Consider the following 27,050-nt stretch of genomic DNA (forward strand, 5'->3'; position numbering starts at 1 on the left):
CCTATCGAGATCCAGGTTCCCATCATCTAGTAAATCGCTTTTTCTCGTTACAAGGGGGCGCGCGTGCGCTCTCGAGCGACCTTGGTCGTCTTGAGGAGTCGCGGCGCTCGGCCGTCGTCCCTCTCACAGCCGGTCCTGACCTCGCCTCCCTCTTGCGCTCGTTACGTCCTCCGTGAGGCTCTGGCAAGCGCGCGGCCCAGAGAAAGCCTTGTGTGTGGCGCGAGAGCAGGCGCCACACCTTGTGAAGGTCCCGTTCTGCCCGCCCACCATCGCTGCGCGAGACGTAGCCGGGAGCAGCGGGACAAGCAGCAGCACAGCAGCCCGCACAGTCGCAGTTGCCTCGAGCCGACCGGGAGAGCGATTCGCGGCCGCCGAGAAGAGAAGCGAGAGCGACGCCGAGAGGAGCCAGTAGCGAGTTCGGAGCAAAATGAGGAGGAACAGGGCGGTCAGAGGACCAAGTCTGAGCGAGAGCGCTCCCGAGTATGACCTGCTCGGTCGAGTCGAGTGTGTTCGAGTCGTGAGAGGCACAAGTAGCGTGCGAGAGCGAGCGGTGAGGCCAACTCGAGAAGGTCAAAGTTGAGAAGGTCCGGGAGCAGGGGGAGAAGCAGCAGCAAGAGCAGCCCGCACGCTCGCAGTGGCTTCAAGCCGACCGTCAGAGCGAGGCGACCGAGGTCGGGCTCTGCGATAGGGGCACGAGGACGGCGGACCTGAGGGTTGAAGAAGGGAACCTGGTCGGGCTCCTTTCCTCCCCGCTTGCGCAAGGCGCGAGAGGGCTCGACGGTCGTTGGGCGCAAGCGCACGTAGACACAGCTCGCGTGGGCAAAGAACGTGTGCGCTGTAAGTCCCGCGGCGGCCGTCGAGACCCAAGCGAGGTCAGCCGTTTGGATCTGGACTGGGCGCACGGGCCCCGCTTGGAGCCACTCTGGACCAGCGGTTCTCGCTTGCTTTCGCCCTCGCTCTCGACTCGACTGTCGTCAGCGTAACTCGAGAGTTGAGCGACCGGGTCCTCAAGCGACCCAGGACGAGCGAGAGCGGAGAAAGGAAAGCGGGCTGGAGGAGGGAGGAGAGTGAGGAAAGGCGGGCTCTGACTCGGGCTCCGTGCTCTCGCCCGAGGTCCTCCACTCAAGCTGGTAGTCCCGAGAGTCCAGCAAGTCTGCCGTGCGCGCGACACGAGGCCTTGGGCCCGAGCGAGACCGCCCGTTTGGATCTGGACTGCCCGCGGGTTACGAGGGTTACGAGGGTTACGAGGGCCCGAGGGTCCGTCGGTCGAGATCGAAATCGCCCGCTCTCCTCTGCTCGCTGGTCGCTCGGCCGTACGATAGACCAAGAAACTCGTAGACGTCACGCGAGAGCGCCTCACAGAGCGAAAGGAGCCAAGTGAGGACACTCGTGCGAGAGCGAAGCGAGCGGGCAAGTTGAGAAGGTCAAAAGTGAGGAGGTCCGGGAGCAGGGGGGCACGCAGCAGTACAGCAGCCCGCCCAGTCGCCGACCAGACGACGCAGGAAGAGCGTGAAAGCGCGCAAAGGTTGCAGCGAACGGACCGCCGCGTTCCTCGTCGCCAACTCGCTCGCTCGCCTCGCTGTCGCTTCCTCGCTCTCTCTTCCAGCAGCTCTCGCAGTTCGGCACGCACAGCGACGCAAGGCAGAGAAAGACACCGATTTTGGATTGCTCCGGCCGTCCTCCTTCGGCACATACGGACAAGCTCGAGAAAGAGAACCACCTCCTAGCCGCCGGCTCGAGCGCCTCCCTCGAGACGACGACTCGCACCTGCTCGGTCTAAGGTACCCGGATGAACGGGCTGCTTTACGCCGAGACGTACGACGAGACGTGCCTGCGAGAGAGAGAGAGGCGGGTCAGGGACTGGTCGAGGGCAAAGACGAGAGAGCGGAAGAGAGCAGGGACGCACTCCGTGACGATGCGCTTGAGGTCGGCCTCGAGCTCCTTGGTCATGGTTCCCTTGCCAACCTCGGCAAGGACGCCCTGCTGCGACGACGTGAGGTGCTCCTTGACTGCGGGCGGGAGAGGGACCGAGGTCAGTCTCAAGTGGGAGAGGCGAAGAGTTGAGAGGAGAAATGACGGCGACGCACAGGACTTCTCCCACGCGCCGATCTGGTCGACGGGGACGCGGTCGAGGAGACCGTTGACACCGGCGCTGCAGGAGGGAGGCGAGGTCAGGACCGGCTGTGGGTGGGACGACGGCCGAGCGCCGCGACTCCTCGAGACGACCAAGGTCGCTCGAGAGCGCACGCGCGCCCCCTCGTAACGAGAAAAAGCGATTTACTAGATGATGGGAACCTGGATCTCGATAGGGAGAGGCTGGCTGCAGGCGGGAAGGCGGCGAGGCAAGGCGAAGGGATGGGAGGCGAGGAGGGGCGACGAGGACGAGTTGAAGGACAACGACAACGGCGAAGGAGTGGCGTGACGGAGAAGGTGGCGAGGAGGGCGCAGGCGAGGAGAGAGGGCAGGAAGGGAGGAAGGGGGGCAGGAAAGGGAGGACGCTCCAGGTCAGCTCCGCTCAGGCCCATCTCGCGCCCGATCGAGACACCGCCACCTCGAGACACCGCCACCTCAGAACGAGAGGAACTCAGAACGAGAGGAACGAGGACGCACTACTGGCCCTGCTTGAGGAGCTCGGTGAGACGCGAGCCACGGTTGAGGAGGAAGCGGGTCGACGCGTCGAGGTCCGAGCCGAACTGGGCGAACGCGGCAACGTCACGGTACTGGGCGAGGTACAGCTTGAGCGAACCGGCGACAGCCTTCATGACCTGTGGGCGTGAACGAGCGAGGCGGGCGGCTCGGTGAGGAGGGCCTCGCGGGGAAAGAGAGAGAGATGCGGGGACGCACCTTGGTCTGGGCGGACGAGCCGACACGCGAGACCGAGAGACCGACGTTGATGGCCGGGCGGACACCCTTGAAGAAGAGCTCGGCCTCGAGGAAGATCTGGCCGTCGCTGCGCGTGGAAGGGGAGGGTCAGTCGAGGGTTCGAGGGTCGCTCCCGCCTCGTCTCGCCGTCTCGCCGACGCCGTCGCCCGCTCGCCTCGTCGGCCCACACCTCGACGACCACGGGAACAAGAGAAACACGAGGGCGCACGTGATGGAGATGACGTTGGTCGGGATGTAGGCCGAGACGTCACCACCCTGGGTCTCGATGACGGGGAGGGCCGTGAGCGAGCCGCCGCCGTGCTTGTCCGACAGCTTGGCCGAGCGCTCGAGGAGACGCGAGTGGAGGTAGAAGACGTCGCCGGGGTAGGCCTCGCGACCGGGCGGGCGACGGAGGAGGAGCGACATCTGGCGGTACGCGACGGCCTGCTTGGAAAGGTCGTCGTAGATGATGAGGGCGTGCTTGCCGTTGTCGCGGAACCACTCGCCGATGGCCGTGCCGGCGAACGGCGCGAGGTACTGGAGCGGCGCGGCCTCCGAGGCGGTGGCGGCGACGATGACCGAGTACTTGAGCGCGTCGTTCTCCTCGAGCGTCTGCACGAGCTGGGCGACGGTCGAGCGCTTCTGGCCGACAGCGACGTAGATGCAGTAGAGCTTCTTCTTCTCGTCGTTGCCGTCGTTCCAGCTGCGCGAGGGGCGAGGGAAGGTCAGTCTCGGGTCGGCTCGCTCTCGACGGGCCGCTCGAGGGGAGTGAAAAGGTGGACGGACCGCTTCTGGTTGAGGATGGTGTCGATGGCGACGGCAGTCTTGCCGGTCTGGCGGTCACCGATGATGAGCTCACGCTGGCCACGGCCGATGGGGACCATGGCGTCGACGGGCTTGAGGCCGGTCAACATGGGCTCGCGGACCGAGGCACGCGGGAGGACACCCGGGGCCTTGACCTGGGCACGGCGACGCTCGGCGGCCTTGATGGGGCCCTTGCCGTCGATCGGGTTGCCGAGCGCGTCGACGACGCGGCCGAGCATGTCGGGGCCGACGGGGATGTCGACGATCGAGCCGGTGCGCTTGACCGTGTCGCCCTCCTTGCTGTGGTCGGGGAGAGAGGGAGTGAGTCAGTTGCCGTCGTCGTCGTCGTCGCAGGTGGGGCGGCGCAAGAGGGACGAGGGACGCACATGGCGCGGTCGTTACCGAAGATGGTGACACCGACGTTGTCTGCGAGGCGAGGACGGCGTCAGGATGGGCGTTGCCCGAAGGGCGACGGGGAGCGAGAGAGTGAGGGCGCACCGGCCTCGAGGTTCAGGCACATGCCGCGCACGCCCGACGAGAACTCGACCATCTCCTCGGCTGCAAGTGCGAGGGGCGAGTCAGTACATGGACTCGGGGGGGAAACAGAGAGGGAGCGAGCTGGGGCGCACCCTGGACGTTGCGAAGGCCGTAGACACTGTATGGCGACGACGAATTGCGGTCGAGGGGAGGTGGGACGAGGAGGAAGGGGGACGGGGAGGTTCGGCGTCAGGGCGACGTCGACGGCGCAGGAGCATCGGGCGAGCGAGAGGGGGCGCACCGAGCAATACCGTCACCGATGGTGAGGACACGGCCGGTCTCCTGGACATCCGCGCCGGCGGTCGAGCCAGAGATGCGCGACTCGAGGATGGAGGCCACCTCGGACGCCGCTGCAGGGACGACGACGACGCGCGGCGGGTCAGTTGAAAGGCTCGTCGGACGGGAAAAGAGGCAGTGGACGCACCGGGCTTGGCGGTCGCGTACGAGCGGGCGAGCGCCGGGCGCTGTGGGAGCGGAGGGTGGGAGGAGCTCGTCAGCTGGGTTGGTCCCCCCTCGCTCGGCCCAGTCTCGACGACGCGACGTCGGGGGAGGGCGGTAAAGGTAGGGGACTCACGGCAGCGGCCTTGGTGAGCTGGGCGAGGCGCAGGGAGCGGTGCATGGCTGCGACTGTGGTGAGGAGAGAGGGGAGGGAGGGAGGAGGGGGGGGGCAGCTCAAACGAGGGCGAGCGACGGCGCGGGCCCCTCCGGCTCGCTCGACCGCTCGGCGCGCCCTTAGTTTTTTCAACACTTGCGCATCGCTATTCCCCATTACACTCGGCTCTCGACTCGTCCTCCTCCTTGTCTCGCCCTCACCTCGCCCACCCACTGGCGCACAGACCCGGCTCAGCTTCACAACGACAGCCTTCTCAAGCTGCGACTTGGCCCGACGGCACTGCTCGACCGGCTCGCTTCCGCTTCGCCGCCGCCGCCGCCTTATCGCGCTCTGCTCTCGTCCTCGCTCTCGCTTTCTCGGGCGAGGTCGAGCAAGCGTGAGAGACAGTGGGACAACAGCGATAGTTTCATCAAGAGGCTTCTACTCGCCGCCGCTCGTGTCTAGCTCCCAAGTCGGCTCTCGTCGCCCGCTCACGTGCGCCCTGCCCTGCTGCTACGCGGCGCTGCCCGCCCGCCGCTCGTCGTCGCTCTCGTCGGCCGCGTCCTCGACGAGGCGCACCCTGCCGCCCTCCTCTGCGAGCCCCCACGCGTCGTCGACGGCCGCCTCCTTGGCGCCGTACACGAGCCTCGGCTTGTCCATGACGGCGAGCTCGTCGGCGCCCTCGGCGCCCGGCTTGGCCGTCAGGACGAACGGGCTCGGGTAGTAGGTCGAGTACGCGACGAGGGCCGACAGCGCGCCGAGGAGCGAGCCTGTCAGGACGTCGGTCGGGTGGTGGTAGTGGTCCTCGAGGCGCGTGACGCAGATCCACCCGGCGAGGAACAGGGGCGCGACGACGAGCGACAGCCGCAGGAGGCGCGACTGGAGGACGCCTGACCGAGGGAAAGGTGCCGCGAACGCAAACGCGCCTGTTTCCTCGAGAGACAGAGCATCGTCAGGAACGTCGCTGCGAGACGGGGCGAGGCGGCGAGGAGGACGCACCGTTCTTGCCGGCGAGGTACAGCGCGAGGACGAGCAGGCCTTGCCACGCCGTCGACGAGTGGCCCGACGGGAACGAGCGGCGGCCGTCCTTGACGAGGCCGACGGGGCCCATGCACGCGTGGGCCGTCGCGTCCCACGCGCAGCGCGAGAAGAAGTCGGGGCGCAATCGGCCGACCTGTGTGGCAGTGGCTGGGTCAGGAGGGTGCGGCAACGAGGTGGAAAGGAGAGAGCGAGAGGGACGGACGCGGTTCTTGAGCGACTCGACGACGAGGCGCATGATGGCGCGCGACGACGAGAGGACGAGGAGGCCGTGGTGGACGTCGTGGAGCGAGTGCTTGACGAGTCCGCCGACGACGAGGATGACGGCGACGGGGAGGTACCACGTGAGCTGGTCGAGGAGGCCGCCAGGGTTGGCCGGCACGCGCTCGGCATAGAGGTGCTCGAAGTGGAGCGAGGGGTCGGCGAGGTAGTGTTCTGGGTCGCGCAGGTACGGGTACTGTCGCTCGACCCAGTGCGATGCGAGGCCGAGGAGGCGACGACGAGCCAGTCGACGAGGATGGCGGGCGAGAGCCAGCGCAGTTGAGGGTGGGAGCGCAGGCGGTGGGCGACAGGGTGCTGGGTCCAGGCGACCATGGTGTCGAGCGTGTGGTGCTCTTGAGCGAGCTGGCGTGGCAGAGAGCGAGTGACGAGGGATCGCCAAGATGAGGATGGAGGTGGAGGCCGCCCACAGTCCTCGCTCAACTCGTCGCTCCGCTCGCCGCTCATGCTCTGCTTCGACCTCGGCCAGGCCATAGCTGCAGCCGCTCTCGACACGTACACCTCGATCCCGCCAAACGGCAAGCCTCGCCGTCGCTCCAACTGCCAATCCGAGTGGACCGTCCTCGCCGCCGTCTGCCTCTACCGCCAGCTCGACAACCATGCCCACTACGACGTGCGCTGTGTCTCCTTAGGGTGCGTCACAACCCTCTCCATCCAGACCGCCCCCCACTCACTGTGCCCGTCTCCCACAGCACCGGCCTCAAGGCGCTTCCTCACGCTCGTCTCCCTGTCCACGGCGACGTCCTGCACGACTCGCACGCCGAGGTCATTGCCCGACGAGGCTTCAAGCTCTGGCTGTACCGCCAGATCGAGCGGGCCGCCCGGGACGAGCGCGAGCGCGTACACGGCGAGGGGGACCTCCTCATCGAGCGAGTCGACGGCGAGTGGAGCCTCAAGCCAGGCTGGAAGGCCGCCTTCTACGTCAGCACCTTGCCGTGTGCGTCTCGAGATTCTCCCACGCTCGTATCGAGTCGACGAGCGCTCACCGGGCCCCCAATCCTTGCAGGCGGCGACGCGTCGACCTATTTCCTTTCGCTCTCGGCGCCCGTCGACAGCGACCATGCGCCAACAACGACATCGTCGACTTGCTCTTCATCATCGTCTGGACGAGTCGGAGAAGGTGCGGCCTCGCCCCGGCACCCATCGCTCGCCGTCGCCGCTTCTCTCGGCATGCACACCTCGCGCGACCCTCATTCGCCCACGCCCAGTTCCTCCTCCCTCCCAGCCTCTCCCATCACCTCATCCACGCCTACCTCACTCTCCCCTACACCCCCCGCCGTCCACCGCGGCCGCGCGTCCTACTCGACCCTGTCGATCCTGCGCACCAAACCCGGCCGCGCCGACTCGCCGCCGACGACGTCCCACTCGTGCAGCGACAAGCTCGCCCTGTGGGCGCTCGTCGGGCTCCAGGGCGCGCTGCTCGCCCGCGCCGGCATGCGCGCCGTCCCGCTCGAGGCGCTCGTCGTCGGCGGGTTCGAGCGCGTGAGCGACGACGAGGACGGGGTCGAGACGAGGGAGCGGGTCCGGGACGAGTGCGTGCGTGCGGTCGGCGGAAGGATAGAGAGCTGGGCGAGGAGGATCGGGTTGGGAGAGGACGAGTACCGCGTGCCGCAGGTCGGGTTCGCGCCGAGGGCGTTCGAGGGCGCCAGGGAGGTCGTCGCCGAGCGAGAGGCGGTCGACTTGGCCGACGTCGCTGGGTGCGCCGAGTGTGCGTCCCTGCCCTCTTTACCTCTCGACTCGAGCCTGGGCTCGAGGAACAATACTGAGCGTCGATTCCTCATCCTCGTTCGCAGCGCTCAGCTACATCGCCAACCTCGACTCGGCGCCAGCCGTCGAGATCATCACGAACGGCATTCGGCAAGGAGCTTCAGCAAAGCGCAAACCCGAGCAGCCGCTCGGCCCCAAGAACAGGTGCGTCTTGCGCGGCGCCGCTCCGTCTCTCTCGCCCTCGAGGATGAGGCAGGTGGTGAACGGTCGCCCGCCTGCGTCAAGACTGACTCTCTTGCTCTCGCAGGTCACGTCTCTGCAAGTTGTCGCTCTACCAGACGCACCTATCCATCGTCGACAAGCTCAGCAGCATGTGCGTCCTCGCCACCGCCCGACCTTCTCAAGCACCTCGAGCTCACGACGACCTGCCTCGTCCTCTCTCTCCTCCCTCTTGCCCCGCCCCTCTCTCGACCTCGCATCGACGTACCACATACAGCTCGGCCGACGATGCAGCGTCTACGTCCGCAAGATCGGCGACAGAGAGCGCGCCCCTCGCACGTTCCCCGTCGTCACTTTTCGCCTCGTCCTCGACGTACTTCTCGACCAAGCATCCTCCGACCACTCCCTCCCCTCCTCCCCTCCCTCTCCTCGCCTCGACGCTCGCCGGCCTCTCAGCTGTCGAGCGGTACCGCCTCCTCAAGGCGCTCGTTCGCGAGCCGGGCGAGGGCCCGTTCGCCGGGTGGCTCGTCAGCGGGCGCGAGTGGGAGTCGTTCGACGCCGAGGGGTGCGTCGGGAGTGTCGCTGCGGATGCGGTCGTACATCGGGAGGAGCGCGACAGCGAGGGAGCGAGGGCGGGCGAGGCACAGATGTAGACGGCGAGCTCTCGATCTCAATCTCTCCTTCCCTCTCGTACTTTCGTGCTCTCGCGAGAGCGCGTGCGAGAGAGTCGATTCAACGTTGTTGACATCAGGGTACTTAAAAGAGATGACGGCGCGAGGACGAGAGAGTCTGACGCAGAGAGCGAGAAGGAGGAACAACAAGGAGGGGACACGATGGCTGAGGGCGAGGTTGATGCGGTCCCACAGGTCGAGCGAGGGCGAGGGCGAGGCAGACGAATCGATTCGAGTCGAGGAGGCAAAGGCGCTCAGGGCTGCGGCTGAACGAGGTCTGCGAGGGAAAAAGAGCCGAGTCAGGTCATCGTCGAGGGAGCGAGAGGGAGAGAGAGACAGAGAAAAAGGAGGACGCACTGTTGCCGCCGCTCAGTCCCGCCCACTCCCAGAAGCCGCCGTCCGTCTCGCCAAAGAGCGGCTCAAAGTCGTTGAGGACGCTCCCGAGCGCGTCGTCCATGCCCGGGATCATGACGGGCGGCGGCGGGTGCGCCGCACCGGGCGAGTGCTCAGGCGGCGCCTGCCCGCCCGCGCGAGACGACGACGACGACGTGTACATCGACTGCCCGAGTCCGCCGGCGCCGGCGCCGGTCGAGGTCGGCGTGAAGGACGGCGGCGCCCAGTTGGGCCGGCCGTCGGCGCCCGTCGTCGCCGGGTACGGCAGGCCGCCGCCCGACTGCTGCGGCACGGGCGGATAGGGGATGCCGCCTTGCGGGTAGCCCATCTGGCTCTGGCCCTGGTCCACGACGGGCGCGAGCGGCTGCGGCTGCGACTGCGGGCTCGGGCTCATGACGGTCGCGGCGTGGCTCGGGCCCGTCCCGCCCGGGCTCGACGCGCCCGGCCCACCGCCGTCGAGGAGGCCGAGCGAGGACCCGAGCGCTTTCGGGCCCGTGAGCGGCGTCGGGAGCCGGCCCTTGATGCCCGTCTCGAGGAGGGTGCGGACGACATGCGCCTGGGCGCGCGACGGGTGGTGCGGCGACGTGCCGACGGCGTCGAGGAAGGCGGCGCCGAGCTCGAGGAGGCGAGGGAGCTTCTGGGTGTAGTGCCACGCCGGCTGAGAGGCGGGCGTGCGGAGGAGGGTGAGGTTAGTCGTGAGGAGGCCCTCGTTGACGAGTTTGCTGAGGAAGACGAGCGGGAAGATGTAGGCGACACAGGTCTGTAGTCGAGGAGGGTACGAGGGGAAAGAGAGAGAGGGAGGGGCAAGGCGAGAGAGCGAGTCAGTCGAGTTTCGCGGCCGGGCGCCCTGCGACGACGAAAGAGAAGAGACGCAGAAAGAGAGAGAGGGACGCACGATAGCGTCCATGCCCCACCGACTCTGCTCGACCATCTGGTCGTCGAGGATCAACTTCCTCCAGCCGTCGGCGCGCTCGGCCTCCTCCCACTGGACGACCCTCCACGCGCCCGGGACCCGGCTCTCCTCGCTGAGCGAGAAGACGAGCAACTCGGCGCTGCGCACGCACTTGGCGAGCCCGTCGTACTCCCAGTCGTTGAGCCCTCGCGGACCCTCGGTCCTGAGCCGCTTGGCGCGACCCTCGGGCCCGCCGCTGCTCGTCGGCCGTCCTCCGCCGCCCTCGTTGCCGCTCCCGCTCCCGCCGCCGTCCGACGACGAGGCGTACAGCCGCGTGCTCTTGTACGACACGTAGCACGTCGCGTTGAACTGGAGCGTGATGAACTCGCGGAAGGGCGAGATGACCGTCATGGCGAGCGGGTCGACGGCGAGTTGGCGCAGGAGGACCGGGATCCACGTCTCGTCGAACGAGCGCATGCCGGCGTTGTACCGCTCGAGGTCGGGCTTGGGGATGCGCCGCGTGCGCTCGTAGCTGTAGCTGCGCAGGATCGGGCGCGCGACTTCAAACATCTCGACCGAGGCGGCGAGGCTGCATCGACGAGGGCAAGGGCACGGTCAATGACGGGCTCGACACGATGCAGGAGAGAGAGAGAGAGAGAGGCTGGGACGCACCGAACGTCGAACGGCTGGAGATGGAGCGACGAGAACAGGCGCGTGGTCGTGAGCGCCTGCGAGCCCTCCATGTTGCACCGTCGACCGCTCTGGACATTGCCGTGAACGTCGTTGGACAGCAGCCAGTAGTAGAGCCTGTTGGCGGGGCGAGAGGGAGCGTGAGTGTTGGCTCGCATGGCTCGAGCGAAGGAAACCTGTCCAAAAGGGAGGAGGGGACGCACCTCAGGTCCCGCAACAGCTGCTTGGGCACCGGTGCCCCGCTCGCGCTCGCCGAGTAGGCCCTCGCAAACTTGCTGACCGTCTCCTTGAGCTCGAGGCGCTCGGCGGTGCGGGCGAGGATGCCCTGGAGCATCCAGCTCGCGAGGCCGTTGACCTTGCTGACGCGCATCGCCTCGGTGTCGTCGTGGCCCTCGGTGCGACGAGCGCCAAACTGGACGGGCTTGTAGATGTTGAGGAGGTCGAGCGCGCGGAGAAAGTCGGTCGTGAGCTCGTGCGGCTGCGGGTTGAGGAGCTGGGGCGCGAGGATGTTGTTGAGGAAGGTGACGAGGGTGAGGTGGAGCTGGGAGGGGAACGGCGTCGAGTAGGCGGTCGACAGGAGGAGGATTGTGTGGAACAGGAGGGGCGACTTGTCGCGCACGGCCATGGCGTCGCGATCGTCGTCGAGCGAGAGCATCATGATCCACGGGTGGAGCGACGCGAAGAAGCTGCGCGGCACGGTCGACCTCGAGGGTCAGTGCTGGGCCGAGTGAGGGAAAAAAAGAGGCGGGACGCACAAGTCGAAGAGTTGCTGGCACTCGACCGGCGTCAGGACGGCTCGCCTCAGGACGTCGGGCGCGCCATAGTCGTTCATCTCCATGATGCTCTGCCTCGGGCCCGACTTGAACCCGGCGAGGGAGTCGACGGTCGCGTTGATCTCGCCGATCGGGTTGGCCGTCGCCGCGGCCGCCTTGCCCGCCGTGCTCCCGTCGCCGCCGTCGTCGTCGTCCGGGCCGCCGTCGTCGGACGAACGCGCCGAGGGCGATCGTGGTGCGTGCGAGTGCGTGTCGGACGACTGGACCGCGGGCGACGGCGCAGAGGCGATGTGCAGCGCCGACTCGATCGTCTGCAGGCGGCTCGCGATCTCGAACAACCTGTCGCGCAGACGCAAGGTCAGTGCAGGCGCAGGAGAGAGACGCAGGGAGAGGGTGCGCACTTGGCGGTGACGGCGCTCGAGGGCTCTGCTCCTCCAGCCGCAGCTGAACCGGACGACGACGCCTCGACCGGCCTCGGCACGGTCTTGGTGCCCGGCGGGAACTTGCACTCGAGCTTGTACAACTCGCACCGTCGACAGGGCACTGCGTCGGGAGGGTGCACGAGTGAGCAGGGCGTCGCAAGGACCGGCGACGAGGGGAAGGGAAGAGGTGGACGCACCGTACGGCGGGCCCTCGCACTTCTGCTTGACGGCCTTGCACTGGCTGCACGCCGCCTTGCTCCTCGTCTTCTTCTCCTTGTCCTTGCCGTTCGAGTCGGGCGCGGCGCGCTTGGTGCCCTTCTTGGGCGGCTGCTGCTGTTGCGCCGGTGCCGCCGCCGCCGATGAGCCCGCCGTACCGGCACTGCCGCTCGCGCCGCCGGTCGGGTAGGTCATGAGGTGCGGTGGAGGCTGCATGTGCTGCTGCTGGTGGAGGGGCGGGCCGGAGCTGCTGCCCGGGCGGGACGAGGAGGGGTGCTGCTGAGGGGCGAGCGGCGGTAGGTGCTGCTGCTGCTGGAGCGGGTGGCCGACGTGGGCCGGGTACATGCTGTCGTGCGCTGCGAGCTGGACCGGGTGGGTGGGCTGGCCTGGGACGACGGCGTTGTTAGCGAGGGGCGGTGGCCCGCCGGCGACGGACGGCGAGTGGAGGTGCGGCGACGGGTGCTGTTGCTGGAACTGCTGCAGGGCGGGGAGGGGCCCGGTGCCGCCTGGCTGGAGGGGCTGCATGCCGCTGTGCGCCCGTACTCGGTCGGGGCGAGCGGGCACTTGCGCGTGAAGGGCGAAAGCGGGGAACGGCGACGACGACGACGAGGTCGACCGTGGGCGGCTCGATCGAGCTCGTGGGCGGGCGACGACGGCGACACGAGCTGGCACAGGCGTGCGTACGAGCTCTCTGGTCGCGTGCAGCAAGGGGGGATGAGGCGAGTGACAACAAGCGCCGATCGCTCTCCTCGAGCTCTCTCACGGCACCATCAACTGCAGCGAACAGGATGAACTAGGTAGATTGTCGTCAAGTAGGGGAGAGAGAGAGAAAGGCACAGCTACAAAGACACAAGCCCGAACAGAAGAGAAACCGCGTTGCCCTCGAGCCTCCGGGTATCCCTCGCTCCAGCACTCGCTCCGCCCACCAAGCCGCCGTCGCCGCCCGACGACGACCTACATAAAGTCGCCGCGGATGCGCCGCACGAGCTGCATGTCGCGCTGCATGATGGTGACGCGCTTGGCGTGCAGCGCGCACAGGTTCGAGTCCTCGAACAGGTGCACGAGGTACCTGCGGGCGACGAGGGCGAGCCGAGGAAGGGAGGGGTCGAGGCAAGAGTCAGTCTCTGCGACGTCGACAGATGAAAGAGAGAGAGAGAGGAGAGGGGTGGACGCACGCCTCGGTCGCCTCCTGGAGCGCGAGCAGCGCCGAGCTCTGCCACCGCAGGCCGACGCCCTGGCCGTCCTCGTCCTCGAAGAACTCGGTCGCGATCTCGCGCACGAGGCGCGCAAAGGGCAGGCGGCGCACGAGGAGGTCGGTCGACTTCTGGTAGTGCCGGATCTCCTTGAGCGCGCCGGCGCCGGGGCGGTACCGGAACGGCTTCTTGGCCGGGTTGGCCGCTGCGCGCGTGCACGAGTCGCAAGTCAGTACAGGGGTTCGAGAGGGAGGGTCGGCATCGCGCTGCCTCGCGCGCCGCACGGGTACGGCGGCCGGGTCACGACCGAGCTGGTGCACCACCTCGTCGAGACGGCCGAGAGGGCGGCATGAGGAGAGGGCGCGCGCGAAGAGGACGGGGTGGGACTCACGCTGAGCGCGCTTGACCCTGGGCGGAGGTTTGGCGGCCTTGACGGCGGGCCTCTTGCGCGGAAGCTTGCCGGCAGGTGCGCCTGCGCCGCCGAGAGGTTGCTGGGCGACAGCCTTGACGGCGGTGGTCTTCTTGATGACGGTAGTCGTCTTGCGGGGCGTCTGGGCCATGGTCGGCGAGGCGGGCGGGTCGATCACAGATGAGGAGCGAGGAGGACGAGGGGGGGAGGTTGGACGAGGTGATGAGGCGCGAGGGGGACCGAGGCAGCACGCGAGGCCAGAGTTGGGCGGCTCGAGTCGGTGCTAGACTGGACAGAGAGTCGGTCGGGAGCACTGCTCGCCTGGTCGAGAGCAACCGTGAGCGAGGACAAGGCGACGACCCGAGACGAGACCCTCCTTGTCCTCGTCGTCGGCTCTCCACACTCGCCCACCTCGCCCTGCTACCGAGGTGACGGCTCGATCGAACTCGCCGCCACTTTTCAGCCCCCAGGCCAGCCCGGCGCACCCGCCCGAGGCCTGCGTCGCCGACCCCGTCCCTCGCGTTCCGCCTCTCGACGTCGAACACAGCCTCCCTCTCCACCAGTCAGGTGCGTCCGGGCAGCTTCCTCGAGGGACTGGAAAGCGTTAGTTACGTACCGTGGATTCGGCAAGCTGACAAGGACGCACACCTCCAGCCCGCCGACCCACCTTGACTCGCTCATCCCTCGACTCGCCCGCTCACGAACGATCACGGCCGCCATGGTCCGCCACGACAGCCTCCCCGTCGAGCTAGACACCATATCGCCCGCACCACCCTCGCCAGCCCTGTCGCTCTCGCGCCCGGCGTCCGGCAACCCGTTCGACACCCCGCTCGCCAAGTCGCCCGCCTCGTCCGTCCACCGCGACGCGAGCCCTAGCTCGTCCGGCGTCCGCTTGCGCAGCCTCAACCTCGAGACGGGCGGCGAGCATCTTGCGCAGGAGCAGCTCCCTCCCGTCGACGGCGGTCGCGGCGCGTGGGCCTTTGTCGTCGCCGCCTTCATCCTCGAGACCGTCATCTGGGGCTTCTCGTTCTCGTTCGCCACCATCCTCGTCTATCTGCAGCGCACTGCGCCCTGGAGCGGCAACTCGATCGGCATCCTGTCTGCCATCGGCGCCGTCAACCTCGGCACGCAATACCTCCTCCCGTGCGTCCGCCTTTCCCTCCCTCCCTCCCTACCTGCCCGTCCCTCGCCTACCGACAGGCGTGAGCGACGAGGGCGAGCGAGGCGAGCCAGCGACGGCGCCCGCTGCCGGCGTCCTGCCGCTCGCCACCTTCTCAAAGCGAGCAACCCTCACTTACGCTTCCTTTCCTCGCCCGCACAGGTTACCGACGACTATCCTCTTCCGGCGATACCCTGACTACGTCAAGATGGCGCTGTGGGTCTGTACGGCACTGTACACGGGCAGCATGCTCCTCTCGAGCTGGGCGACCCAGGTGCGCCCTCGCCCTCTCCCTCTCCTTTCTCGACTCTCCTCTTCACGAGCCGAACTGACTCGGCCCTGCCCGTATCTCTACTCTGTGTCGTCGACGCGCAGGCGTGGCAGCTCGTCGTCCTGCAGGGCATCGTCTGCGGCGCGACCGGCAGCATCATGTACACGCCCGTCCTCATGTGGCTCAACGACTGGTGGGTCGCCAAGAAGGGTCTCGCCGGCGGCATCATCTTTGCGGGTCCGTCCCTCTTCCCCTCGATCGACCGCCAAAAGAGCCCGACTGACTCTCTCTTTCTCTCTCGACCTCGTGTGCAGGTGCCGGCATCGGCGGCCTCATCTTCCCATTCATCATCTCGTCGCTCCTGTCGTGGCGCGGTTTCCCGTGGATGGTCCGCATCTGGGCCGTCCTCGCCGGCACAACGCTCGCCCTGTCGGTCTACCTCATCAAGCCTCGCGTCCCGCCGCGCAAGCTGCGCAGCCACGAGCGCGGTCCGTGGCTCGCGACCGACGGCGCCTTCCTGCGCGACCCGATCATGCTCCTCACGCTCGGCACGTCGTTCGTGTCGTCCCTGTCGACCTTCCCCGTGTCGCTGTACCTCGCGACGTACGCGTCCAACTTGACGCCGTCGGCATTCGAGGCCGAGATCGTCGTCGGCATCTACAACGTCGCGTCGTCGTTCGGGTGCGCCTTTACCGGTTGGCTCGCCGACATCGACTACCCGTTGGCGACGACTTTTTGCGGCGTCGCCGGCGCCGTCGCCGCGTTCGCGTCGTGGGGCCTCGCCGACTCGCTCGCCAAGGTGTACGGGTTCGCCGTCCTGTCGGGCTTCACGTCGCAGATCATCGCGTCGTGGTCGGGCTGCGCGCGCGACGTGTCGGGCGGCAACCCGTACGTCGGGTCGCTCGTTTTCGGCGTCCTTGCCGGCTCGAGGGGCCTCGCGAGCATCGCCATGCCGTTCATCTCCGAGGAGCTGTACCGCCCGAGCGACGAGAAGGAGTCGTGGGGCCGGTTCGGGTTCTACAGGATGATGCTCTTTGGTCCGTCCCGCTCCTCCTCCTCCTCCCTCCTCCTCGAGTCGCTCCCGGCGACGGCGACCTGACTTCCTCTCCCTCCTTACCCCGCACCTTGTCACAGTCGGCGTCACGGCGGCCATCTCGGCGCTCGGCGGCGTTGCGCTCAAGGTCGTGCGCTCGAGGATGGTCAAGTCGGGCAGGCTGCGCGCTTGACGAGGGACGGGTTCTTGAGTGCGTCCCCTCTCTCCCTCTCTCGTCGGTCCTCCATACGCACTTGTCCTGACTCTTCGCTCGTGCAGGTACTCCATAGACGCATAGCTGCTGTAACACCGCCCCCTTTTCACCTCTCGTCGCGACCTTCTCAAGTCGGTTCCCCCTCGGCTCGATCGTCCGTTCGTCGAGCGCGGCGGCGGCAGCGCATCCGGCTCGACGGCATCGTGGCAAGAGAGGCGCACGAGAGCTGCGTGGCGCGTTCTCGCCGACCGCGAACGCGAAGCGAGAGATGCGCGTGATACTCGCCGAGCTGGACCGTCTCGCTTACAGATCTCTTCGCACGACAGCAGGCTTCTCGCGCAGCTCGAGCTACTGACCGCTGCACTGCTCTCGCAGCCTGTCGAGGCGAGGCGGCCAGCGCACGCGCCTTGTCTCGCTCGGGCTCCTCTGCGGAAAGTCCGGAGCTCACTTTCTCTCCTTTCGTCGGCTCTGTACCCGCCTCTCGTGCTCGCGTGTGCCGGCAAGCTCTCTGCCTGCCTCTGTCAACTGGGGCGCGCGCGCCTGAGAGAATCTGAGAGGTCGAAGAGCGAGCAAGCACGCTAGGCGCGAGCCGACCAGCGGCACCGAATGCGCCGCGCCTGTGGAGCATCTGCTTCGACTAGCGCAGGCCCTCCTTGAGCAGCAGGACCGCGCTTTAGAGACCACTTAAGCACAGGAGAGGCGCGGCGAGAGGTGGTGGCTCGGTCTTCGTCACCGCCATCGCCTCTTTCCCGCCATCTCCTCGCCTGCTCCGCCTCACCTCGCTCAAGAGGCGTCGCGCTGCAGCCATGGCCAAGAAGAACGGTCGTCGCAACCCAGAGCAGCCCAAGCCCAAGCCGTGCGTCCCCCCCTCCACTCGTCACCGCCGCCGGCCCCCCTCATCTCATGTCAAGCTGACGCGCCTCCTCCCCCCCGCGCAGGCCGCCAGAGCCGACGCCCAAGTACACGCCTGAGAACAACCCGTTCGCGGTCCCCGCCACCCCGTCGCCGCCCCAGCGCAAGCCCAAGAGCCGGCCCCCGAAGCGCTCGAGTGCACCGCCTCCTCCCCGAGCTCCTGTCGTCCCCGGCGCCGGCACCGCTCCGAACGGTCGGTCGGCGGCGTCGTCGCCGAGCGCGCCTGTCGAGGACCCTCGCATCGCCGAGACGCGCGCCCTTCTCGAGAAAGGCCTCGTTGCCCAGGCGTTCGCCGCCCTCGCGCCGTCCGACAAGGCGCGGCCGTCGACCGCGCAGCTGTCGCGCATCGAGCGTCTGAGCGCGCACGTGTCGCGCTTCAAGGGCGCGCTCAAGGGCCAAGGAGTACGACGCGGCGCTGCGCGAGTGGGACGGCGCGAGGGAGGCGTGGCTCGAGCGGGACAAGGGCGCCGTCGTCGAGCCGGGCTCGCCGCAGCCGAGCGTGCCGTGGGAGGCCAAGCTGTGGAGGTGCGAGGCGCTCGAGGGCGCCAAGAAGTGGAACGAGCTCGAGAACTACACGTCGTGCGTCCCTGTCTCCCTCTTTCCTCGAGCTGGGAGAGCGAGACGATCTGACCTCGAGGACCCGCCGCTCGCAGCACCCTCCTCAAGAACGCGCCCGTCGACCGCATCGAGATCCAGCTGTACCGCACGATCGCGCTGTACCAGCAGTGCAAGCTCGAGGGCGCGATCCAGGCCGTCAAGGACATCGGGCTCGAGGGAGCCGACGAGGCGACGGTTAGGAAGGTCGAGTGCGTCGCCTCGTTCCCGTTCTCTCGTCGCCCTGCCGACGTGCTCCTCGCCCAGCGAGCACGCCTGTACACATCACCGGCAGAGCGAGACCTGACCCTCTCTCGTACGCCCCTGCGACAGGAACCTCTCGTCGCGCCTGACCCGTGTCGCGGCGCTCAAAGACTCGGGCGCGACGGCGTTCGGCGAGGGTCGCTACGAGGCCGCCATTGCCGACTACTCGCACGCTCTCCTCGTCGACCGCGACAACGCCCAGCTGCGCAAGATCCTGTGCCAGAACCGCGGCATGGCCAAGCTCAAGGTCCGTCCTCTCGCTCGCCTTCTTCCCTGTCTCCCTGTCCATCCCACTCAGGCTCAGACACTAACGCATGACGCACCGACACAGCTCGGCAAGGACCTGCACGCCGCCATCGCCGACTTTACCTCGGCGCTCGCACTCGCGCCGCGGTTCGTCAAGGCGCTCAAGCACCGCGCCGACGCGTTCGCCCAGCTCGGGCAGCTCAGCCTCGCGCTCGACGACCTCGAGCGCGCTGTCGAAGCGGCGCAGGAGGGCGCCGAGAAGAGGGCGCTCGTCGGCGAGCGGGACGCGGTGCGCAGGAGGATGGCCGAGGAGAAGCAGCGCAAGGAGCGCGAGGAGGAGGAGCGGCGGTGGAAGGACAAGCAGGCCGAGCGCAAGGTGCGTCGACGACGTTCTCTTCACCATTCTCTCGTCGCACTCGGCCGAGGGGGACGGGATCGTGTTGAGGGTTGTCGTGTTCACGCCGCTCTCCTTCCCGCAGGACCACTACAAGATCCTCGGCGTCGACCGCCACGCCAACGACGCCGAGCTCAAGAAGGCCTAGTGCGTCTCTCGCCGTCCCTTGTCGTCGTCGAGCCGGACGCCGCACTGACCCTCGCCGCCTTTTGCAGCCGCAGCATGTCGCTCAAGCACCACCCGGACAAGGGCGGCAGCCAGGAGGCGTTCGTTCAGGTCCGCTCACTCTCTCTCTCTCTCTCGCCTTTGCTCTCGCGAGCGGCACTGACGAGTGAGCGAGGTGCGCGCGCAGGTGACCGAGAGCTACCAGGTCCTGTCGGACGACCGCCGCCGCCGCATGTACGACGAGGGCAGTGTGCGTCGACCCTTTCTCTCTTCGTCCTCTAATCTCTCGTCGTGTCGGCGTCAGCCTGACTGACACTCTCTCATGCGCCGCAGTCGGACGACCCGGGCTCGGCGGCGCAGGGGTCGCCCTTCTTCCGCCGCGGCGACGACTCGGACGGCATGGAGGAGTTTGGGATCCCGTTCCCGTTCGTGTTCCAGCACATGTTTGCGCACATGTTTGCCGCCGCCGAGGAGCGTGGCGGCGGTGGTCGTCGAGGAGGAGGAGGAGGAGCGAGAGGAGCGAGGGGCGGTCGTCGCGGGAGGGGCGGACGGTGAGCTGGGTGGTGGCGGTCGAGGGGCCGCGTAGCAGTGTGCTTGAGGGCTGTACAGAGTCGCTTTGCTCCAGCTGTTGGGCGCGAGAGAGCTCGAGAGCTCGAGGGAGAGCACCGCCCCGTCCGTGCTCTCTGCGTCCTCATCAGCTCGCGCGGCTCTGTCGAGCTCCACCTCGCTCGCTCGCCCCACCTGCCAGTGCTGCCCACCGCACCGACCATGGCCACGACCCGCCCCGAGCCCTCGCAGGACGAGCTCGCCGCCCTCCTCGAGTGCTGCCGCTACGGTGACCTCGACCAGGGCGATTTCGACGACATCAAGCAGTTCGCTCACCAGTACGGCGACCACTGGCTCGCCAACGCCAAGGACGACCGCGACAACACGCCCCTCCACATGGCCGCCGGCAACGGTCACACCGGTGAGCTCCTCCTCCCCTCCAGCTGATGAGGCCGTCGGGCCAACGTGGCGGCAGCAGGCCGGCGGTGGGCTCGCGCAGCACTCTCAGAGCGCTCTGACGCAGCTGTGCAGCGGCGCGCGAGCCCTGTCGGTCCCACGAGCGGAACCCTGAACCTCGTCGAACCTGTCGCTCACCTCGCTCCCCTCGTCGCAGAGATCGTGTCGTGGCTCCTCCCTCGCCTCCCTCTCGCCGCTCTGTCGGCCCAGAACACGGCCCTCTCGACCCCGCTCCACTGGGCCTGCCTCAACTACCACCTCGCCGTCCTCGAGCTCCTGTGCCCGCTCCTCCCGCTCGCCGCGTTCGACCTCAAGAACCACCACGGCAAGACGGCCGTCCAGGAGGCCGAGGAGGCGTGCGAGGCCCTCGTCGTCGGCGAGGACGACCAGGACACGCCCCTCGGCAAGGAGCGCGTCCGCAGGGAAAAATGCGTCGGCTACGTCCTCGGGTGCATGGGCCTCGGCGTAAAGGCGCCGACCGGAGGCGACGACGCCAAGGCCGAGGAGGCACCGAGCGACGACAAGGCGGGCGAGGTGGCAGGAGCCGACGACGAGACGGTCAAGCGGTTGGCCGAGCAGGCCGACAAGCTCAAGCTCGAGCAGGAGCAGGAGCAGCAGCAGTCGCAGGCGTAGATCCCCGTCCTCTCTTTTCTTTACCCACCTCTGCATGTCGTGCGCGTGTTGTATTGCCACCCTCGCCCTCTCGTTCTCGTTCTCGAGCTCCCCTCTGTGAGAGGCTCTCTCTTTCTTCCTCGCTCGCGAGCTCGAGTCACACGCTCTCCTCTGCTGCTCGTCCACTGCGTACCTGAGAGCGAGATAGATCTCATCGCCAGAGGTGCACCTCCTGGTCCCAGCTACAGCTCGCGACGACGCCCTCTTCCCACAGGCTCCACGCCGCGCCGACGACAAACTCGGTGTGCCGGTCCCACACCCTCTCGATCCTCGCGCCCATCCCGCCCTGCGCACTGAACGTCGACGCACCCGCACCCGCACCCGGCCCTACTCCTCCTCCTCCTGCGGCGGCGGCCGGCACGCTCCACACGCGCGCCGTCATGTCGTAGCTCGCCGTCGCGACGAGCGCGCTCGAGTGCGGGCTCCACGCGACGCGCCGCACGGCGTACTCGTGTCCGAGCAGCGTCGCGACCGTCGCGTTGGGCTGGAGGAACGGCGCGCCGGCGCCAGGGCCCGAGCCGGGCGACGGCGTCGCGGCGGCGCGCAGGTCCGACACCTTGACGCTGCGGTCGACGCTCGACGTTGCGACGAGGTGGGGCGCATACTTGTTGAAGTCGAGGTCGAGCACCTCGCTGCCCGGGTGAACGGGGAGCGCGAGTTGCGGCGTCGCGAGCGCCGGCTGGCCCGGGGCGGCCGGCGTCGACGGCGCGAGGGGCGTGCGCGTGTCCCACAGCTTGAGCGTGCCGTCGGACGAACACGACGCGATGAGCGAGGGCTGAGAGGGCGAGAAGAGGGCGGCGTAGACGCAGGCGCCGTGGGCCGGGATGGTCTGCAACGACGACTGACGATCGGGCGTCCACTGTGCGAGGGAAGGGGCGAGGGGTGAGCTGGCGTGCTCGTACGCTCGTACGAGAGAGGCGAGAGAGAGAGGGACGCACGATCTTGATGGTGCCGTCCCAGCTGCTCGTGCAGAAGAGCTCCTTCTGGACGTTGCTCCAGTCGACCGAGAAGACCTCGCGCTGGTGCTCGTGCCACTTCCGCACGGGAAAGTCCTGCAGGGGCGCATTCGACGTCAGGTCCGCTCAGTCCACCGTCGCACACGAGCGCCGAGCTGAACCGAGCGTCCGCTCGGCGCTCGACAGCGTGGAGCTGCAGAGAGAGGAGGACAAGGCGACGCACGTTGACCATGACGTCCCACAGCTTGACGCTGCCATCTCCACTGCCCGTCGCGATCTGGTTCTCGTGGCACTCGGACCAGGCGAGGTCGTACAGGCCGTCCTGCGTGTCGAACCTGCGCGAGCGACAGAGTCCCCCACATGGAGCGAGGTCAGCTCGTCGTCCTCGCCCAGCGGTGGACGCTTGGTGGGACAGAGGGAGCGAAGTGGGGCGCACGCTTTCTCGAGAGCGAGGCCTTGAGGTGGTGGTGCGTCCTGGGTGACGACCGAGAGGCGGCCGTTGCCGACGAGGCCAAAGTTGGCGGCGCCGGCGAGCGCGAGCTTGTTCGGGTAGAAGGGCGAGAACGCGATGCTGTAGTTGGCGTAGCTGTGTGGGGTATGCGTGGGTCAGCTGCGCTGCTGGCGAGGTGTGGAAGCCGGAACGAGATGCCGGACGGGCGGAGGAGGACGAGGGAGGAGAGCTGTGGACGCACCCGTCTGTGCGCAACCGCTTGAATGGCGGCTGTGCTGGAAGGGCCATGGTAGCAGGTAGAGCTGGGCAGCGAGTGCGCAGCGGTGAGAGCGAGAGCGAGAGAGACGAGCCTCGTCCCCCACCCGGCCGGTTCGACCACCAACTCTTCAACAAGGCCAAGTTCACTCGGCGTCCATGCAGCCGCTCTACGATGCCTTCTCAGGCGGGCCACACCCAACACCGGAACTGCCGAGCGAGGCTGGCAATTTCGACTCTCGACCTGGGCCCGGTTCGCTCCGACCGCCTGCGCACGATCCGCCGCTCTGCTTCGTGTTCTCGCTCTGCGGCTCTCTCGTCGAGCCCTCGAGGGACAGCATATGTACGTGCAGTGCGGCACACTCGTCTAGAAGGCGCCCCTCCCCTCGCTCACAGGCTCCCCTTGATGGCCGTCACGAGCTTGTCGACGACGCCCGTCGTGCTCGCGCCTTCGTCGGCCGTCGCATCGGCGCCAAACACGTCCTCGAAGGCCTCGCCGACAAAGCCGAGCATCTCGCCCGTCTGCATCGCGCGCTTGTGCTTGGCGAACGTGAGGCGCGACGCCGTCCGGGTGAGCGACGACGCGGCGTACGCCGCGAGGAGCGTGATCTCGTGCGGCTTGATCGGGTCCCTGCGAGGGTGGCGACGAGAGAGGAGAGGGCGAGGAGTGGGGCAAGGCGGGGCGAGAGAAGCGGGAGAAGGAAAGGGAGGAACGAGAAGGTCAGATGGTGCGCTCGAGAACGGAAAGATGCAGACGTGCGACGATCCGCCGCCAAACGGCGGACCACGGCGACGCCATCGTCGGATCCAGTCGAGAGGGAAAGGCTGGACGCACGCGTCGTTCTTGGCGTCGCGCTCCTCGTAGTTCTTGCCCCACGCGAGGAACGTCCCGACGGCGCCACTGAGCACGTCACCCTGGCCGCCGCATCGCCTCGACGAGCCCGTCACCTCGCTGACGAGCGTCTCGTGCCCGTTCGTGATGCGGTCGGCGCGCCCCTTCTGGACGAGCGTCGGGCCGTCGAGCGCTCGGGCGAGGGCGCCGGCAAGCTCGCTCGGGTCGAGCGACGGGTCGATATGCTGCGAAAGAGAGAGGAAATGGGTCAGTGAGAGCGTCCGCGCTGCCCACACTCGCCCACAGGCGCGGCTGAGCGACGCCCTGCGACGAGGGAGAGACGGGGGAGCGCGGCCGACTCACGCAAGCCTCGGCGAGCCTCTGGAACTCGACGACGTTGGGGGTCAACACGGCGCGCTTATAGCCCTTGACGACACTCGGGTCGCTCTGGACGAGGAACAGGGCGTCGGCGTCGAGCACGAGGTACAGGTCGTTCTCGCGCGCGAGCTTGATGGCGATCCGGGCGGCGAGCTGCATGTGCTTGTCGCGGCCGAGGCTGTTGGGGAACGCTCGACGTCAGCTCGCAGTTCAAAGAGGAAGGCGAGGGAGGGAAAGAGGGAGCGCACCCGGGACCGATGACGAGCGTGTGCAGGCGAGGAAGGATGCCCTTGAACACCTCGGTGATCTCCTCCTCCGAGCTGCAGGCGGCCAACGCTACCAAGTCAGTCTCGCACGTCCTGAAAAGACGTCACGGTGGACAGGGACGGCGAGGGCGACGCACAGCTTGTCGTTGAGGTCGGTGTGGACGATGAGGTCGGGCGAGTAGGTCTTGATGATGGCTGCGGACCGGGTCAAGGCTAGTCAGTAGCTTCTCGCACAGGTAATCCACAGAGATGAAAGAGGACGGACAACCAGCAGCAGGCTCGCAGATGACATGGGCGAGGTCCGCTCCCTGCGGCAAGGAGGGGGACGAGGTCAGCTGGGCGCGTAGCCGGCGATGCCAGGGCGAGTTGAACGAGCTCGGCGACTCACGATGCGCAAGGTAGTCATGCTGGCAAAGTAAGGCGCGCCCGAGTAGCTGCGCGAGGCGAGTGCGAGAAGGGTCAGTCTCGCTCGAGGAGCTGTGCGACTGGTGGACGCACTCTTTGCTGCCACCGACGACGCCGACCCTGCCTGCCTGGCCCTTGTGAAGCTCTGGCGACAAAGGCGGAATCAAGCGCTTGCAGCGGGCGATGTTCTGCGAGGCGCGAGAGGTCGGGCGCGGGTCAGTCGACGCGGGGGCGAACGAGAGGCCGAGAGAGAGGCGGGCGCACCTTTGCGTGGTCGGCCATGGTGCGAGTGAGGGTGGTGGTGGTAGCTGCGAATCGAGACGCCAGCTTGAGGGTGCGTGGGAGAGCGAGGAGCAGTCCAAAGGTGCGCGAGCTGATGAGGCTCGAAACGTCAGTCTAGCCGAGGAGGTGGGGGGTTTACGGCGCGGATCCAATAGGATTTGGCCCTACTCAGGGGAGGGTTGTGCCCGGAGAGACGCGTCGCGCGCGTTGAGCTTCGTCGCTCGCTCTTCTCGCTCTCGACCAACACCCGCGCACCATGTCTGCCCCGCCTCCCCACCAGTCCGCGCAACAAGGCCAGGCCAAGCGCCGCCGCCCCAACCGCGGCCCGCGCAAGCCCAAGGCCCCCGGCGCACCGGCCGACGCCGCCCACCCCGCCGCCCCCGCCCTCGCACAGCAGCCTCCCCACCTCCAGGCCAGCAACGGCACCGCGACCCCGTTCAGCATGGCCAGCACCGTCACCACCCCGAGCCAAACCCCGCGCGCCGCCACCCCGATCCCGGGCTCGGCCCTGTCCAAGACGTTCAGCACCACCCGCTTCGCCGACTTCGTCCAGCAAGGCCTCATCTCGCAGGCCACCGCGCGCGGCATCGCCCAGGGCGGCTACGAGTACTGCACCGAGGTCCAGGCCCAGACCCTCCCCGTCTGCTTGACCGGTGTCGACGTGTGCGTCCCCCTCTCCCTCGTCGTCCCTGGTCCTCTCTCTCCCTCTCTCGACGAGCTGTGCAGGGCACGACACTGACTCGTCCTCGTCGTCTACAGCCTCGCGCAGGCGCGCACGGGCACGGGCAAGACGCTCGCGTTCCTCATCCCGTCGATCGAGAACCTGCTGCGCGCACCGACCCAGCCGCCCAAGGGCGCCATCTCGGTCCTCGTCCTGTCGCCGACGCGCGAGCTCGCGATCCAGATCGAGGAGAGCGCCAAGACGCTCCTGAGCGGCACCCAGTTCAAGGTGCAGCACGTCGTCGGCGGCACCAACATGAACGCCGAGACCAAGCGGTTGAACAACGAGCGCTGCGACTTCCTCATCGCGACGCCCGGCCGCCTCCTCGACCACCTCCAGAACGGCGGCCTCAAGCCCAAGCTGTCGGGCCTGCGCACCCTCATCTTTGACGAGGCCGACCGCCTCCTCGAGCAAGGGTTCCGCCAGGACTGCGAGCGCATCATCTCGCACCTGCCCTCGCGCCAGTCGGCGCCCCGCCAGTCGCTCATGTTCTCGGCGACGATCCCGCCCCAGGTGCACCAGCTCGGCGCCATCGCGCTCGCCAAGGGCTTCAAGTTCGTGTCGACGATCCCGGACGACGAGCAGAACACGCACCAGGCCGTCCCCCAGTTCTCGCTCCTGCCGCCGTCGCTCCTCGACGTGTTCCCGCAGACGCTCGCCCTCCTGCGCGAGGAGATCCGCGTCAACCCGGCCACCAAGGCCATGGTGTTCCTCCCGACCGCGCGCGCGACCGGCCTCGTCGCGGCCCTGTTCAAGCGCGTCGGCCTGCAGCAGCTCGCGCCCGGGTTCGACACGTACGAGATCCACTCGCGCAAGAGCCAGAGCCAGCGCAACGCGGCCGCCGAGGCGTTCAAGGTCGCCCAGGGCGGCGTCCTCTTCTCGTCCGACGTGACGGCGCGCGGCATGGACTTCCGTGCGTCCACCTCTCTCTCTCTGTGTCTCTCTCTCTGTCTCTCCTAGTCGAGGGGAAGAGAAGCGCCCGTCGCTCTCTGTACAGCGAGCCCGTACTGACCCCCTTCCTCGCACGCCCGCAGCCAACGTGACGGCCGTCATCCAGGTCGGCCTCCCGGCGTCGCTCGAGCAGTACGTGCACCGCCTCGGCCGCACGGCGCGTGCGGGCGCGACCACGTCGGCGCAGGGCAAGGGCATCATCGTCCTCGCGCCGTTCGAGGCCTTTTTCCTGCGGCGCCTGTCGTCGCTCCCGCTCCAGGCGCACCCGCTCGCCCAATCGCAGCTCGCGCCGGGCTCGGGCCCGGTCGAGCAGGCGCGCGCCGACCTCGCGAGGGCGAGCAGCCAGGTCGACGACGAGACCAAGGGCCAGTTCTACGCCGCGAGCCTCGGGTTCTACAAGGGCTTCCTGCGCGACGCCTTCAGGGGCTCGGCGGCCGACATGATTGCCCTGTGGAACGACTTTGCGACCCAGTCGACGGGCGCGGGCGGGCTCGGGTGCGCCGAGGTGCCGGGCAGTGCGTCCTCCTCCCCCTTTCCTTCTCCTCCCGGTCTCGAGTCCTCTCACTCACACCCGTTTCTCTCCTGCTACAGTGCTCGCACAGACGGTGTCCAAGATGGGGCTCAAGGGCACGCCTGGCATCCGTCTCGTCAAGGAGCTCCCGGGCAAGGAGGGCGGCGGCGGAGGCCGCAACGGCGGCGGCGGCGGACGTGGCGGCGGCGGTGGTGGCCGTGGCGGCGGACGCGGTGGCGCTGGTGGTCGTGGCGGTCGCGGCGGTGGGCGCGGCGGTGCCGGTGGCCGGCCGTTCTGAGTGGGCGAGCGAGCGAGGGGCCGGCTCGTGCGTGGCGAGGAGGGAGGAGGAGGTCCGGGCGTTCGTTCTCACCCTCGACTTGTCCTTGTCGCATAACGCAACCTAGACGTGCTTTCACTGT

General features: G+C 67.9%; 11 protein-coding genes across 11 annotated transcripts; 5 read left to right on the forward strand and 6 right to left on the reverse strand.

Moving 5' to 3' along the window:
- Positions 1–1,653: 1,653 nt before the first annotated feature.
- RHOBADRAFT_64911 (uncharacterized protein) lies at positions 1,654–4,825 on the reverse strand (the record flags this gene model as incomplete). Its single annotated transcript, XM_018418609.1, has 14 exons — positions 1,654–1,831; positions 1,907–2,009; positions 2,088–2,152; positions 2,282–2,320; positions 2,611–2,765; positions 2,845–2,950; positions 3,092–3,565; positions 3,649–3,966; positions 4,053–4,092; positions 4,165–4,224; positions 4,296–4,321; positions 4,445–4,553; positions 4,628–4,667; positions 4,778–4,825. 14 exons carry the CDS (start codon positions 4,820–4,822, stop codon positions 1,804–1,806), a joined length of 1,608 nt encoding a protein of 535 aa, XP_018271163.1. The 3' UTR covers positions 1,654–1,803.
- A 678-nt stretch (positions 4,826–5,503) lies between these two features.
- Positions 5,504–6,152, reverse strand: RHOBADRAFT_2632 (uncharacterized protein; the record flags this gene model as incomplete). Its single annotated transcript, XM_018412742.1, has 3 exons — positions 5,504–5,721; positions 5,795–5,969; positions 6,039–6,152. Coding segments are annotated over 3 exons (507 nt in total), but the record flags the coding sequence as incomplete, so codon positions are not given.
- Positions 6,153–6,557: 405 nt separating this feature from the next.
- Positions 6,558–8,691, forward strand: RHOBADRAFT_43606 (uncharacterized protein; the record flags this gene model as incomplete). Its single annotated transcript, XM_018414251.1, has 7 exons — positions 6,558–6,745; positions 6,805–7,049; positions 7,119–7,648; positions 7,727–7,820; positions 7,906–8,023; positions 8,127–8,192; positions 8,316–8,691. The coding sequence occupies 7 exons, from the start codon at positions 6,558–6,560 to the stop codon at positions 8,689–8,691; spliced, it is 1,617 nt and encodes a 538-aa protein (XP_018271165.1).
- Positions 8,692–8,963: 272 nt separating this feature from the next.
- Positions 8,964–12,620, reverse strand: RHOBADRAFT_43607 (uncharacterized protein; the record flags this gene model as incomplete). The annotated part of the gene is made up of 8 exons (XM_018414252.1): positions 8,964–8,986; positions 9,067–9,862; positions 9,998–10,583; positions 10,667–10,801; positions 10,888–11,370; positions 11,440–11,796; positions 11,859–12,000; positions 12,077–12,620. 8 exons carry the CDS (start codon positions 12,618–12,620, stop codon positions 8,964–8,966), a joined length of 3,066 nt encoding a protein of 1,021 aa, XP_018271166.1.
- Positions 12,621–13,049: 429 nt separating this feature from the next.
- On the reverse strand, positions 13,050–13,848 carry RHOBADRAFT_43608 (uncharacterized protein; the record flags this gene model as incomplete). Its single annotated transcript, XM_018414253.1, has 3 exons — positions 13,050–13,164; positions 13,271–13,493; positions 13,680–13,848. The coding sequence occupies 3 exons, from the start codon at positions 13,846–13,848 to the stop codon at positions 13,050–13,052; spliced, it is 507 nt and encodes a 168-aa protein (XP_018271167.1).
- A 1,188-nt stretch (positions 13,849–15,036) lies between these two features.
- On the forward strand, positions 15,037–16,507 carry RHOBADRAFT_26423 (uncharacterized protein). Its single transcript, XM_018412745.1, has 5 exons — positions 15,037–15,130; positions 15,232–15,364; positions 15,442–16,164; positions 16,262–16,371; positions 16,440–16,507. The coding sequence occupies exons 1-4, from the start codon at positions 15,065–15,067 to the stop codon at positions 16,351–16,353; spliced, it is 1,014 nt and encodes a 337-aa protein (XP_018271168.1). The 5' UTR covers positions 15,037–15,064; the 3' UTR covers positions 16,354–16,371; positions 16,440–16,507.
- Positions 16,508–17,180: 673 nt separating this feature from the next.
- RHOBADRAFT_53147 (uncharacterized protein) lies at positions 17,181–19,504 on the forward strand (the record flags this gene model as incomplete). Its single annotated transcript, XM_018416690.1, has 10 exons — positions 17,181–17,230; positions 17,313–17,688; positions 17,780–17,865; positions 17,940–18,092; positions 18,214–18,391; positions 18,476–18,766; positions 18,870–18,931; positions 19,000–19,060; positions 19,137–19,199; positions 19,283–19,504. The coding sequence occupies 10 exons, from the start codon at positions 17,181–17,183 to the stop codon at positions 19,502–19,504; spliced, it is 1,542 nt and encodes a 513-aa protein (XP_018271169.1).
- Positions 19,505–19,717: 213 nt separating this feature from the next.
- Positions 19,718–20,666, forward strand: RHOBADRAFT_53148 (uncharacterized protein; the record flags this gene model as incomplete). The annotated part of the gene is made up of 2 exons (XM_018416691.1): positions 19,718–19,916; positions 20,109–20,666. 2 exons carry the CDS (start codon positions 19,718–19,720, stop codon positions 20,582–20,584), a joined length of 675 nt encoding a protein of 224 aa, XP_018271170.1. The 3' UTR covers positions 20,585–20,666.
- Positions 20,667–20,753: 87 nt separating this feature from the next.
- Positions 20,754–22,318, reverse strand: RHOBADRAFT_53149 (uncharacterized protein; the record flags this gene model as incomplete). The annotated part of the gene is made up of 5 exons (XM_018416692.1): positions 20,754–21,482; positions 21,562–21,675; positions 21,803–21,914; positions 22,016–22,165; positions 22,272–22,318. The coding sequence occupies 5 exons, from the start codon at positions 22,316–22,318 to the stop codon at positions 20,775–20,777; spliced, it is 1,131 nt and encodes a 376-aa protein (XP_018271171.1). The 3' UTR covers positions 20,754–20,774.
- Positions 22,319–22,614: 296 nt separating this feature from the next.
- On the reverse strand, positions 22,615–24,520 carry RHOBADRAFT_66340 (uncharacterized protein). The gene is made up of 9 exons (XM_018418945.1): positions 24,431–24,520; positions 24,260–24,354; positions 24,150–24,195; positions 24,027–24,069; positions 23,899–23,956; positions 23,744–23,815; positions 23,481–23,673; positions 23,121–23,362; positions 22,615–22,916 (listed from the first exon to the last, which is right to left on the reverse strand). The coding sequence occupies exons 1-9, from the start codon at positions 24,446–24,448 to the stop codon at positions 22,676–22,678; spliced, it is 1,008 nt and encodes a 335-aa protein (XP_018271172.1). The 5' UTR covers positions 24,449–24,520; the 3' UTR covers positions 22,615–22,675.
- Positions 24,521–24,890: 370 nt separating this feature from the next.
- Positions 24,891–26,929, forward strand: RHOBADRAFT_14305 (uncharacterized protein; the record flags this gene model as incomplete). Its single annotated transcript, XM_018412197.1, has 4 exons — positions 24,891–25,111; positions 25,208–26,082; positions 26,204–26,635; positions 26,712–26,929. The coding sequence occupies 4 exons, from the start codon at positions 24,891–24,893 to the stop codon at positions 26,927–26,929; spliced, it is 1,746 nt and encodes a 581-aa protein (XP_018271173.1).
- Positions 26,930–27,050: the final 121 nt, after the last annotated feature.

The sequence above is a fragment of the Rhodotorula graminis genome, assembly GCF_001329695.1.
Source record: "Rhodotorula graminis WP1 unplaced genomic scaffold RHOBAscaffold_6, whole genome shotgun sequence".
Lineage (NCBI taxonomy): Eukaryota > Fungi > Basidiomycota > Microbotryomycetes > Sporidiobolales > Sporidiobolaceae > Rhodotorula > Rhodotorula graminis.